The 14,715-nt window shown below is 39.5% G+C and overlaps 1 protein-coding gene across 1 annotated transcript in view; it reads left to right on the plus strand.

Moving 5' to 3' along the window:
* The window catches only part of RIPK4 (receptor interacting serine/threonine kinase 4), a 36,694-nt gene extending 22,493 nt beyond the window's left edge, over positions 1-14,201 (plus strand). Inside the window, exons 3-8 of the mRNA XM_048865967.2 lie at positions 4,341-4,489; positions 5,913-5,962; positions 8,280-8,438; positions 9,712-9,818; positions 10,727-10,985; positions 11,764-14,201. Of these exons, the coding sequence (XP_048721924.1) occupies positions 4,341-4,489; positions 5,913-5,962; positions 8,280-8,438; positions 9,712-9,818; positions 10,727-10,985; positions 11,764-12,941 (1,902 nt within the window). The 3' untranslated portion in view covers positions 12,942-14,201. The remainder of the gene's footprint in view (positions 1-4,340; positions 4,490-5,912; positions 5,963-8,279; positions 8,439-9,711; positions 9,819-10,726; positions 10,986-11,763) is intronic.
* Positions 14,202-14,715: the final 514 nt, after the last annotated feature.

A 14,715-nucleotide genomic window follows, 5' to 3' on the forward strand; every position in this document is an offset into this window, starting at 1 on the left:
TTAATGATTTCCTTTGTATCATTAGTGTTCCTAGCTAAACAAACGTTAGGAGTGAGACTTTTGTGAAACGTACCAAATGTTATTGCATCTACCACTTATCACTGGCTAATTTTGTTTTATTAAAGAAGTGAATGGGAACTTTAAAGGGGCACAGTCAAGTTGAAAGATGTATTTCTGTCTGGCAAGGTCCTATGTACCTACTGTAGTAACAAGTAATGTCCAAAATTACTAGAACTGAAAAGTTAGACTAGCTTTTCCTGTTCTCAGTTTACTTTCTGTATAGTTTCAGTGTTTTCCTTTTGTCGGCTTCTCCTTTGCTGAAAAGATTGTTAATATTCAGAGGAACAGAAAAACCCTTTGAGAATATAATATAAAAATTTATTTTAACATTTCAGGGAATTGTTTAAAGGATGCCCTACCAGAAACTCTATGAATCTGACTAATTTAAAAAGAATCCCAATTCAGAAATATTTCTGTTAACAAAGGCTTTAAATAAATTGGGGACAATTCAGGGAAATGGAGACAAAACTAGAAGTTAAATGCAAGCTGTATGGATAGATTGCATTAGTTAATGTAGCAATTTGCTTTGACTCCATCATATGTGAAATGTTAAAAACTAAAGTTCAATTTCTTGAAGCTAAAACACGCAGATCGCTGCACCCATTCAGTGCAAGCTTAAACACCCGTCTGTTTCCAAAAGTCGTCAAAGAAAAACATAGCATCTCTGTAGCTCTCCAGGAGTGTTCTTATATCTGAGAATGAAATAAACATCAGGCACACCAACGGAGATGATAATTAATCTTGTTTTATATTACCTAACCTGTTTATGAACTCTGTCACTGAGTGTGATGCAATGAACCCCAGGTGATGACTAAATGCTTTTGGTTTTATTCACAGAAAAATAACACACATGAGATTAAAGGCTAAAAGCACCAAGTGCCTTCCACAGTTCTGGCTTGTATAACATACAGAAAATTGTGTGCAAAAGCACAATTTAATCTCACTGTTTAATTCCCAGAATTCAGACCCCCCAGTACTGTTATGAAAGAGCTGACAGCTCAGAGGGCATTATGGATAATCTGCAAATATAATGAGTAATAGCTGGTATGCCAATGTACTATGTCTCTTTGAGAATCAAAGACATAGTTTCTCCAGAGTGGCCATTAAAAGTAGCTTTTTGAAATCCATGTTTGGCCAGACCAGGATTCTGAAAGTTATTCTGAGCACATTCTACTGATGATCAGAATAGAAGTGTGTGTGAGCTGAACAAGCTAAAAATGCTGCATCAAAGCTCCATGAACAAACTGAAACCCGTGCGGGAGACATGATTTGATGTCCTCAAGTTCAGTACCAAATGCTATTCTGAGATGTGCGGAAACACGTGTAAATACTTTCGCTACTCTTTCCTCCTCATTGTCCGTATGACATTCGAAGGGAGAGGCCCTATAAAGGCTCTGGATGTGAAAGATCCCGTGGGAGCAGGAAAATGTTTCTCAATCTCTCCTTACCGCCATACCCATGCTGTGTAGAACGCTGTCCTCCACCCCAGAAGTGGCAGCAATTTTTAACTGTGCTTTTATTATGTAAGCTCATGAATCACATTGAAATGAAAGGCTGCAGATGAACGTAAATTACTATTCTAAGGAATAAGGTTAAGGTTTCCTCTAACAATGATGTCGCCCACAAACGCCTTTTGGGAGTTTCCAGATGCTGGTAGTGGTGTGTATACTAGTTAGAAAAGAGAGCCATTCCAAGAACACACACACATGCCAAACTCTGAATCACTACATTTAACATTGTGCCATTTTGCATAACTTAATAGGTGTGTTTAGGGGACAACTCTAACAAGCTAATTAAAGGGGAAAACCTACATTAAATGGTTACATTTTCCACCTGCGGTATGCTTCTTACTGATCTTAATAAGAGCTGTGTGACTAAATACCACACATACTGTTGAAAACTTACTTCAAAGGACCTAATTTAATCCCACAAAAGCTCCCTCCAGAAAATGCCTGTTTGACTTAGGTGTTGCAGCCCTCAGGTACAGTACTTTAATTTTCAGTGCCCTTTGCAGTATGTTGGCACATTCAGGGTGGAAATTTTTGCTGTTTGGATTTTCCTTTTATCTATATATATTTGACCCTTTTGTACATTCAGACTAGTGTGTTTACAAAACAAAAACCCAACAGACCCCCAGAGATGCACTGTACAGTTCCAATGTTACCTTTGTTGGTTCTAAGACCTTTAATCTATATTGTAGTTTTGGGAATCACTGCCTTGGATCTATAAAGAAAAGGTGAGCGAGGAGCTGTTCTGAACTTGGAAACTTTTACATATGTGCTGTTTTATATTACACTTCAACAGAACACCACTAAAGCCTACATTGTTTATATTAGGATGGTACATTACTTCCAATATGAGCAAACACTCACATGCCCTTAAATCTCATGGGAAGTGCACAATCCACTACCTTGCACTGTTTCAGAGGAACAGCCGTGTTAGTCTGTATTCGCAAAAAGAAAAGGAGTACTTGTGGCACCTTAGAGACTAACCAATTTATTTGAGCATGAGCTTTCGTGAGCTACAGCTCACTTCATCAGATGTTCAAATAAATTGGTTAGTCTCTAAGGTGCCACAAGTACTCCTTTTCTTTTTACCTTGCACTGTGTTAGTCATATCATACAGGTACCAGGACTCTTCCAAGTTGGATCTGTTTAGACTTGCATAGTCAGTTCACTGATTAAACAGACATTTGAGGGCTGTATTTTTCAGAAGCACTGAGCACCCAGAACTCCTGTTGCAGTTAATAGGAGCTGCATGTTCTCAGCTCCTCTGAAATGCAACACGATTTTGAGCATTTGCCTGTCTGGGTATCTCTTCCCTATTCTTCCTGTTCTGCATCTTTCTAGGTACCGAGCTTGATTCCACTGTTGTATTGGATCTCTAAGTGCATTAGGGTTATACTTGTCTATTATTACGCCATTATGAATATTAGAAATTACCCTTCCAGACAATTCTGCAGTAAGAATGTCTGTCTGATTCCTTGCTCCCAGAGGGGAGTTTTTCTTAACCCTGATAGTAAGGGAATGTTTCGAAATTTGTTGAAAATTAACAGGGAGATCAAATGTTCTTTGAGACTGAAGTCTGAGTTCTAACACCATAAAACTGGTTATAATGTGTAGGGGTGGGGGAACGAATCCCCAAAGTATAAGTCAGAATCTCCCACAAACTTCTTATTTTAATAATTTTTAACATTGCCTCAAATCGATAGGTGATAAACGTATAGAATTTTCTCAAGGGAGATGCTGTAAAGAGCAAAAAGATGTTACATGAATGAGTTAATAGAAGATCTGTCCCTTGATACGCACAAGGGGACATTTGAACCCTGTTTTATACAATGGGTGAGATTTTATTTTTTTCCCCAAAGCATAAAAGTTACTTAGGAGCACGTTTTTCATTGAAAATCAATGGGACTTGTGCTCATAAATCACTTAATCTCTTTTGAAATTCTCACCTATTATTCTAGAATCGTCCCTAAAATAGCTGGGAAAATATCAAGTAGTACAACAAGAGAGAATTCTTTATCTAGCTGTGTTTGATTTATGACTGTGATGTACCTTGGAGGACAAATTAATGCATATTTGTTTGATCCTTCAGATTAAATCGGAGGTGTTTCCTTTTGAAAAGAACTTGCTGTCACTTGTTCTTTTCTCTTCAGCTGGCTTCACTGCTTCACTCCAACTTGCTATGTGCTGCTTGCCAGAAAAATCCCTATTGCTTTTTTACATTGGGTCTTCCTCTGCACATGTCACTTGTTAGTCTACATAGACATAATCACTGCAACATAGATGAATTTGATAACCATTCTCTAATGGTAATTCTTCTGGGCTTTGAGCAAGCTACAGAGTTTCTCTGAAACGTACATGATCAGAACTCTTTCTAGCTTGATGTTGCTTGGAAGGGAAAAAGTGATAGTTGTATTAATTTGTGGACTACATTAGCCAAACTTTCAGTCTGAATCATGTGAAGTAGCCCTACTGAGGTAATAGAAGCGCAAATGTTTGTAATGGGCTAACTGGAAAAAGAAGTGTCTCATTTTAGTTTATGGGCTGCTAATATCTTCTTCACAGAAACTTTTTTCAGTTATTTCTTGTTAAGCCAATAAAAAAGCAAGCCTACCGTATCTTAGTATTTTCAGAATTTATTAGCTTGATATTTCCACATGACAATTCGCTGTAATGTAGGGATATAACTCCATTAAAGAAAAGTTTTTAGGTGAAATCATCTGAAGTGTAATTGTTTTTATGGGTATTTTTTTTCCCTCTTTCCTACTCTTGCAGATTTCTGATTTTGGATTAGCAAAGTGCAATGGACTTTCACATTCCCATGATCTCAGCATAGATGGTCTGTGTGGTACTATTGCATATCTGCCTCCAGAACGTATAAGAGAGAAGAACCGATACTTTGACACTAAGCATGATGTGTACAGGTCAGTGCATACTTCTCAGTAGGTATCAGTAGAGCTATCAAAAACCCTTGGTTAAAAGATACAACATTGTAATTGTAAAAATGAGCCTAGTTTCTCTCAAGTTCTGGAAGTCTGTCTCTAAAATATCAGACCAAGCACAATTTAAAAAATAAATAATCCCAGATTAGGCCCTGATCCTGCAAAGATTTATATGCTTCACTTTAAGAGGAAGAGTAGACCCACTGAAGTCTTTGCAGGATTGAGGCCTTGGTGATTAATTGCTTGTTTTGGTCTTATTTTATTTTGTGTTTAATCCTTTCTCAAGTGAAGCACTGTTAAATTGTACAGTGTGGTATCTCTCTCTCACACACACACACACACACACACACACACACACACACACACACACACACACACACACACACTGGTAATCTAAGTTTATCCTAAAGTTTATAATTATGTCAAACTGATGGGTTGATCCTATGACTTCAGTGTTCTGGAAACTAATTTAGAACGCTCATTAACTATGTAAACCTTATGCTGATTTGGTAGTGACTAGTTTGGCATGCATTTCTACATGCAGCATAGATGTACCCTAAGAGTGTAAGTGCAATCTCCTTCTCTCTCCCCTCCTTTCCCCCCCCAAAAAAAACCCCCCAAAACCCAACAAACCAACACAAAAAAACCCTTGCAACAGTGAGACTCTCAGTCCAGGTCTACAGACTCGCCCTTATGATACAGTAGACATACCTATTGGGCTGGAGCTCTGGCTCTGAGACTCCCTCTCCCCACATCACTGGGTTTTAGAGCCCAAACTCCAGTTTGAGCAGTAATGTCCCCACTGCTATTTTTAGCACTGAGGCTTGAGCTCCAGTCTGTAGGAGACTCATTGCGGCAGGGTGTCTTATCGGTGTAGGTGTACCCTTTGATTTCTGACCCTATTAAAGTGAGTGAGTTTCACCACTGACTTCGGTGGGGACAGAGTACACAAGGGGTGAAATCATCTTCGCTGCCAACACACTCCTAGCACACTGAATACTCTGTTTTTCGAATCAAATAATGCATGTGCTAAGCGAATGGAAGGCAAACTGTGGGCTGGCTTCACTTAAATCTTTAAGTTTACTTAGCAACGTGGTGTCTTGGTGTAAACTAGTAGTGAATGTAACCATGATTCTGACTCTCTCTAGTCACTCATTAATGCCTGGACACTGTTAGTTAGTCCTCTCCATAAGATCCATAATTTCATTTTAACGGCCATTCGGGCATGGTTCTTGGCCTAGCCTATAAACACACCTAAGCACATGGGGGTCATCTGTACACTAGTTGAGGTACGCCTCAAAGACTCAAAAGCACTGGATTGACACGAATGAAAATAAACTATTTTTATGAGGTGAACTTCTAATTTTTCTTCCATAGGATTAACAGACCTAATATCTATTTACAGTTTTTCTATAGTGATTTGGGGAGTCCTCACACAGAAAAAGCCGTTTGCAGGTAAGCCAATGCTACTTTGTTCATGCGCTTCATATTTTGGATGTACATAATAGGAACAGGATTCTTTGCTCCCTCTGTGCATATCCCAAATTGTCTGGTGTCTTGACTGACCAACCTCAATTACTGCAGCATATCAATGTGCTGGTCCCTAACTAAGGTTCTGAGCTCACACATTTCAAGTATGGTTATATTTAAAAAAAAAAATAAAAAAATAGTCCAACTTCCCCTTTGTATTCTGAAAGCATAACCTGTAAGGCTGCCCTCAATCTGTGACCCAGTGGGAATTTGAATACAGTTCTAGAGGAGCATGTGGTCCAGTGTATTCTAAACAGATCCTTGGCTTTGCTATGGGTAGTTTGTAGAAGGCAATTGTCAAGAAATCAGGGTGGACTGATTTTAAAATCGGTGATTTAAAACAAAACAGATTTCAATAAACTTTTCCACTTGTACTTCAGTTACTTTCTAAAGAGAGATGCATTTTCATTGGTTGATATAACCATTAAAACATGTTGTTGATTTACAACTAAACAGAGCCTTTACACTAGATTTCTTTTTTGTACATCTGTGCTCCCTAAGGGGGTACACTATATGAATATACATTCATGTAAGCAATTATGTTGCCGAATATTTTGCAATTCTTCTTATACTTTTTTAAATGTTATGTATGTTAGAACATGGTGAATGACTAGGGTGTGTGTTTTTTTTTTCTCATGACTATGTCAAACTGCATAAGGATGGTAACCGGAAATTACACACACACACCAGCATATACAGTTTATTTTTATTTAAAGCAACCTTAAATGTGTTGAATATATAAACTTCTCATCAAAACATATTTCACATTTATAGCTATTTGACTAATTAAACATAGGGATTAACTGTAGTCAATGAATTAAACTGACTGTTTCACATCGACCTGGGGAAAATTTTCACATGTACCTAAGTGAAAGTGACTGGAGCACAAATTCCTACTCGCCTAAATCTCCTGAAAAATGAGAAGTCTTCTAAGTTTTACAGGTTGACCTGTTATACCATATTTGTAAAGCTTGACCTCAAAAGTTGTTTTTCCCTCTTTTTTTTTTTTATGTAGGAAAGCAGCCTTTAATTGAGAGTTTCTGATAGAGGCTCATGAATTCAGCATATTTATTTATTTAAATGTGTTAAGAGATTATAATTTTTGGCTTTAACATAACTAGTTACATTTAGCTTTACTTTTAAGAATGGTTTATTTTAAAAAAGAAAATCTAATTTAAATAAAAATCAGATGTATACCTTTTTTTAATTCATATGTATCCATCCGGCAAGAAATGTTGTCTTCAGAGACTGACTAACTATAAACCCAAAGGGCCCTGAGGAAGAGTTTGTTCTGATGTAGATCAATTTTTATTATTTATTTTTTTATTTAATTTTATTTTAGTATTACCTCCCCATAATAAATGCACTGAAATGCAAACTATGCTATCTTACCCTTTGGTTAGCTTCTCAAATCTATAACAAACTTGTTTGGGAAGGTTAGTCTCTCCACCCTACCGTCCATTTTCTGGAGAACAAGATCTTGTTTGTTCCTGCCCCCTTCTCTGTCCCTATTTGTTTAACTTTAACATACAGTAAAACCTCAGAGTTACTAGAACTGGAATATTGGGTATCAGGAATCCTGGGTTTTATTCCTGGGATCAGCATATGTTACAGTGGTTAGACCGAGCATACTTGTGTTGAATGAAACCCCTGTTTGGATCATCTGCAGGGACTCTGCTTTGGATCACTGGATCTAAAAGTGCAAGCTTTCATCACTTGACCTCCATGATAATGCACGTTAGCATGGAGACAGTGGTAGATTCACCAACTGTTAGAAACAGCATGTCTGAAGGCTGAATTGCTGTAGAGATTGCTGTGTGGGCCTATTAGCTTATGAAAATCTGAGGCACACGAATAAGAGAACAAGTCCCTTCTTCTTTTATTACTGCAAATAGGCAAGTGCAAAATATTGTACCACAGACCAGTATTTCGCTCCAACCTGCGGTTTTGTAGAGTGGCCTGACATAGGTGGTAGAAACACAGCACTGTCCTTCAGGGACATCAGTATCCCCAGTTGGTCTGAAAGCAAATAAGGTTGGCTGCTTCAACTTATTCTCTAGCAATTAAGTTTCAAATTGAAAGCCATTGTTTTTATACCCTAATAAAAATATGTCCCAACCCTGGAAAAAGGGCAGAGAACCCAAGTTCCAGCTGAAGCAGCTGAACTTCCATGTAACCGTTAAGGAAAAGAGTCTCCTTGTTTTGCTAAAGCTGCTCCTGTTTGTGTGCCCTTACTTTTCAGCGGAAAACAACATTTTGCATATTATGGTAAAAGTGGTTAAAGGCCACCGCCCAGAGCTACCTGCCATATCCAAATCCAGACCTCGCTCGTGTAATAACTTAATCAAACTGATGCAAAAGTGCTGGCAAGACGATCCTAGTGAACGGCCAACGTTTCAAGGTACCTTTCCTGATAAGGCAGCTACCCATCTCTCCCCTTGAATCATTTCAGTGTTGAGGACTAAATCCTATATAAACTGATGGTAACACAATGCATTGAGCATAGTGTGTTGTGAAGACAAGCATACAGGAAGCTTATTCACTTGGGGAAGGGATTACATGAAGACAAGTCTGACCATGAAGAAATGTTGTATAAACGTCCTAGAAGTAAGACCTGTATTGAACTGGGTAATCCCTGTAGCCATTGCCTGGGGAGTGAGTGCGTAGGTTGACTTCCTAAAGCACATATCCTTTTGGTGTGGTGAGGGAGAGCATTGGACGCCCTGGGCCATGATGCCTAACATTATAAACCAGTGAATGGGATTGGTCTTTCTACAACTGACAAGTTTCTGGCAGTTTAATTTTAAATAAAAAAAAAAAAAAAAAAAGCCTTCAGCATATCCAAAACCAGACACAAGTGCTCCAACTGTAAACACATAAGAGAATGCAGTAATCCTCTCCAGGTTTTGTTAATGTTAATTGCTAAAGTGTGATTGATTTTATTTTCCCCCCTCCCCTCTTCCTCCCACCCTGGATGATGACTGAGGCCTGGCCAACACCTTAAAAGTTAGGTCAACCCAGCTACAATGCTCAGGGGTGTGAAAAATCCACACCCCTGAGCAATGTCGTTAAGCTGACCTAACACCCGGTGTAGACAGTGCTAGGTCAATGGAAGAGTTAGTCCGTTGACTGAGATACCAACTCTCATGGAGGTGGATTTACCTAGGCTGATGGGAGGAGAACTCCTGTTGGCATAGGTAGTGGCTATACTGACGCGCTGCAGCTGTAGCGTTTCAAATGTAGACCAGCCCTGAGGATGAGGTGACTGCCGCGTCTCCGTCACATATCTGAATCTGGACCAGGCGGGTACTGACAGATTGGTTATCTCACAGCTGATCATTAGCTTGTATAATGAGTTGTTGTTGTTGGGCTCTGTTCAGTTTTTAGTGGCTCGTTGGCCATTGGCATTTGGATAAAGCCATAATTCAGTGTCCAGGAAGCCTGAGCTACTCTCATGTCTAGAGATAAGGTGAAAATAGTACACTCATAGTGGGCAGTGTGGGAGGGGGAACCTACATTGCTGCCCTCGATGATGTGTGTTCTGTGAGGTGAAAGGGGAAGAAAAAGTAAATTTTTCCAGTACTGTTGACCCAAGCACCTTTCACTAGCATTAAATACCTCTCAGACAAATAATCACTGGTTTGGCTATTAAATCTTTCTTGCCTCTCTCAAAGAAATCACCTCAGAAACAGAGGACCTCTGTGAAAAACCAGAAGATGAAACAAAGGAAATGATCGCTCAGGACCTGACCACCAAAAGATCTCAGGAACCACATTCAGAGGTAGTTCTTGTTCCCACATTTAATGCAAAGTTAGTATCAAACGCTCTCTAAAAAAATCTTAAATTGTTGCCAGAAGTGAAATAATGTACAAGAGTCCAACACTGCCCTGACCTAACCCCCCTATAGTACCACTGTAATACTCCCAGTACCCCTCCACTAGTGGTTTAGTTGGGCACCTTTGTGTTGGCATTGTGGTAGAAGTGGATCTCCATGAGGGATTTGAATGCAAACCAGAATAGCAGACTTGCGGATCAGAAAGGACCTTCCATGCATTGGGATGGACTTGGAAGGAAGCACAAAAACTGCTATGGGAGAAGAGGATAATGAGGAGGGTGAGGTTGGGACCATTAGTGAAACAGTGGGAGAGATGAGAAACAAGGCAGGTGTGGTTGGGAGAGCAGTATTATGAAGGGCAATGAAGTCTAAGAATTTTTTGGTTTTTTTTTGGGGGGGGGGGAGTGAGGGAGTCAGTGGAAGGGCTTCAAAGGGGGATAAGGGCAGATTGAGCAAAAAAAAAAAAATCCGTGAGTGCTTCTTGTGTAGACTAAAGTGTGTGTGGTGGTGGTGGCTGGGGGAGTGGCTGATGGATGAGACGACAGTGTAAGGAAAGCCAGACAGGAAATAGCTAGAGTAACTGAGATGATGAGGGCCTGACTGAGAGTGTTAACTATCTGGGCCGGGAGAAAGGTTTGATCTTCAAAATGCTATGGAGGAACATTGTATATACTGATTTAAACCCGTTATTATTTCCTAGTATGTGAAGTCTTCCAGACACCTTTTCATTTGGCTTTAACAGCATTTAAAGATACCTGCAAATGAACATGTTTTGACTTCTTGCTGTTAATTTTCCCCACTACCAAGTGAAATTCAGACACTTTTTAAAACATGTGTGTTCCTTTCTTTTGAAGGGAATGCCTGTGTTATCCCAGCCAAAACGTGAGTCCACTCCAGTATCTGCTAAGGATTATAGCCTCTCTGAGTTGTTGTCCCAGCTGGATTCAGGGATCTCACAGACGATGGAAGGCCCTGAAGAACTCAGTCGTAGCTCTTCTGAGTCCAAACTTGCTTCCAGTGACAAGAGGCTTTCAGGGGTTTCATCTGTGGATTCAGCCTTTTCCTCTAGAGGTTCTCTGTCACTGTCCTTTGAGAGAGAGAACTCTGGAAGTGGTAAGTGTTGGTGATTTGACCGGAATGAGCCGAGGGAGAGGGGTATTTTATAAACATCACTGTTCCATAAATCAGAGCATTGACTGTTTTGCTCTTAGCACTATTAATTTGTTCACCTAAATGCTGGATAAACCTTCAGCCTGAAATGGAAAAGCATTATGCGATTTGAAACTAGGGCAAAGATTTTTTTTTTTAAATTTTTTAATTTTGTTTTTTCCAAAAGTGGGTGCCTAAACTTAAGCTCCAGGGTGCCTAAATATGGGTTTAGTGGGAGATATCTGGTCACTTATTTTACTACGGAAAATCAAGTAACTTGTTTAATTGCCTAAATACAGATTTTAGGTGCCTATAATTGGGCTTCTTTTTTTGAATATCTTATCCTAGTGTCACACAGTTGGTTCAATACAGACATGATGAGAACTATAATAGATTTTTCCACTTCCAAGGTGGTGCTCCTAAAGACCCTATTTTAGTCCTGGATTAAACTGAGATAATTGCAGGGGTGGGGACAGATCACCTGCAGAATGTCTTTCCCATCCCACCATGCTCTCCTGCCTACTTTTCATGAGAGAAGACAAGAACAGAGTTAGCACACATTCCAAATCTGATTTTAAAACTGTTCTAACTATACTGCAAGGAGGTGTGGATTAAACTAGCTTAATTCCTAGGCAAGGAAAGGTAATATTGACTTTATTCACTGTTAGCCTATTTCAGTGTTTCAGTCATGAAAATAAAGTTCTTGGTTGTAATAGAATTTTGATGCTCTTTCCCCACCCAGATATTGGCACAACCGATATTCAGAAGAGAAAACTGGCTGAGGCAATTATATCTGGAGACACGAACAAATTGATGAAGATTCTCCAGCCCCAGGATGTTGATCTTGTCTTAGATGGAAGCTCCAGTCTTTTACACTTGGCTGTTGAAGCAGGTCAAGAAGAATGTGTCAAGTGGCTCCTTCTGTATAATGCCAACCCCAACCTGACCAACAAGAAAGGGTCCACTCCTCTCCATGTGGCCATAGAGAAGAAAATGAAAAGCATTGTGGAGCTTATTCTGGCACGGAAAATCAATGTGAATGCCAAAGACGAGGATCAGTGGACTGCACTTCACTTTGCTGCACAGAATGGGGATGAGTTCAGTACCCGAATGCTGCTTGATAAGAATGCATCACTGAACGAAGTTGATTTTGAAGGAAGAGCCCCCATACACATAGCCTGCCAGCATGGACAAGAGCACATAGTGCGGATACTGTTGAGAAGAGGTGTCAACGTGGATATCAAAGGCAAGGATGGCTGGGTGCCACTACACTATGCTGCCTGGCAAGGTCATCTCTCCATTGTAAAGCTTCTGGCAAAACAGCCGGGTGTGAATGTGAATGCACAGACGGTGGATGGAAGGACCCCGCTGCACCTGGCAGCACAAAGAGGGCATTACAGAGTTGCCCGCATTCTTATAGAACTACAGTCTGATGTCAACATACGGAACGTGCTTCTGCAGACGGCTCTCCACATAGCTGCTGAAACTGGCCATACCAGCACTTCGAGGCTGCTTCTCAATCGTGGCGCAGAAATAGAGGTAGCAACAGCGGAGGGATACACCGCACTTCATTTAGCCGCTCGCAATGGACATCTAGCAACTACCAAACTATTGCTAGATGAAATGGCTAATGTTCTGGCTAGAGGCCCTTTGAACAGGACAGCGCTCCACCTCGCTGCTGAAAATGGACATGCCGAAGTAGTCGAGGAACTCGTCAATTCAGAAAATGTGAATGATTCTGATGAGGAAGGGCTGACCACTCTTCATCTGGCAGCGAGAGGCGGGCATGCAAAAACAGTTGAGATTCTATTAAAACATGGGGCCCTTGCTGACTTGCAAAGCCTCAAGTTTCAGACTCCACTGCAGCTGGCTAAGCAAAGTGGGAACAGCTCTGTTGTCATGCTGCTAAGTGAGACTTAGATGAACATATTCTGAATCTTGAGATCTTTACTGGAGCTTGACTCTCTTTGGGAGTTCTCCTGGAATTGCGCAGTGACCTGCATTTCTATTAACTCTGCAGACAAGTCTGAATTCTAGCCAATCAGAACCTGCATTTTAGAGAGGTCGCATGGCCTAAGGAACTCCTGAGTACTGATTCTAGGTCTATCATTTGCATGGTCTTGGGCAAGGCATTTTGTTTCCTTCCCAACCTGTACAGTGGAGATGAAAATACTTATATAACTAACCTCACAGGACTGTTGTGAGGGTTAATTAGATGGGGTTTAAATAGTGCCTTAATTTTTCAATGTGCCATGCCTGCATTTAAGTATTATCATCCTGCCTTCTGATTTCTTCAGACACATGGTGGGACAAGCATATTATTTCAGATGACTGGATTATTACATAATCCATCTTTTGTGTTGGTGTGCGTGTGTGTTTTTAATATAACTTGTTACCATGGAGGCATTGACAGCACACAAATCAATTTGAAATGAGCAATGTTGGAAAGACACAAGCTATTTATTTAAAATGTGTTTTAGGATAGACCTGTTTCAACCTGGATCATGTGGCTAAGTGTGATAATTTCATTTTCAGAAGGTACAAAATGGATAATATGGAAATGCTCCACTTCTTTTATTGTAATAGAGATGTTGATTTTAAAGCCACACATTTCTGTTTACTCAGAATGGTCAAGAGACTACCTTCAGTCAATGCATCTGGTAGAAGAATTCTCAGACTGGCTGGTGGAGTGAAGCACAGAAGTTCACTTTTGATATGCAATAGTAACTTGTATATAATGGAAGATCAGTAAAATATAAGATTATTTTTTGTTACCAGTCAGTTGTGTAATAAGGATCTGTTAGTGTGTTTAATGTGAAACTAGAAACAACTAAGGTTTTTGGGGTTTTTTTTGGCTGAAATTAATTCCTGATAAACTCTAGTTAATGTTATATTCTAATAACATTTATAGAACTCTTTACAAGCAGTTTGTTTAGATTAGGTATATAATAGAACCACATGTACAGTGGCACAGTATGTGTCCTAAATGAACGAACTGTGTGATGAATAGCCTAATATAAATATACTGTGTATATAGTATTTCTACCAGTTGTATACATTTTCTGCCGTAGAAAATATTAAGACTGTTTAGGCCTGGGTATGTTTTAATACGCCTCTTAAAGTTCACTCTTTTCAAAGTTCAAATGTGATCTGTTTATCAATAAATGTAATTATGTTCTATATCTATTGTATGTGAATTCTTCTACTTAGGCAAAGTTTGGAAAAAGAAAAAGAGTTAGGAAAAAGAAAGGTAGAGTACATAATGCAGTTAAAGCAAACTGAACATCTAAACCTTACTGGTGTGTGTGTATGGGGGGGGGGGGAATACTATCCTTCCATTATTAAAGGAGTAGGGCTTTGTTCTGTTTTGGGGCAATAAACCGAATTGCAAGCCGATCAATGGGGACAGGTTAAGTAGCTCTTATTGACTGAGGAAAACAGCAGTTTATTATGCTATTATATACATGATTTAATGCTGACTGTCTTTAATTTAAAAGCATTAATCAAAGGCTAGACAGTCTTATCAGCTTTCTTCACTTACATTGTTAGATTGAATTTGTTGCTCATAAAAGGTGCCATATGACAGTCCTGGAGAATGAAGTTCTGTGTGAATGTGCGTGTATTAGTGCTGTATAGCAAAGCACTTTACAGAGTAATCGGATGAAAAAATCTAAACCATTCCAAATACATATTC

This window comes from Caretta caretta, chromosome 1 (assembly GCF_965140235.1).
Source record: "Caretta caretta isolate rCarCar2 chromosome 1, rCarCar1.hap1, whole genome shotgun sequence".
NCBI classification, from domain to species: Eukaryota; Metazoa; Chordata; order Testudines; family Cheloniidae; genus Caretta; species Caretta caretta.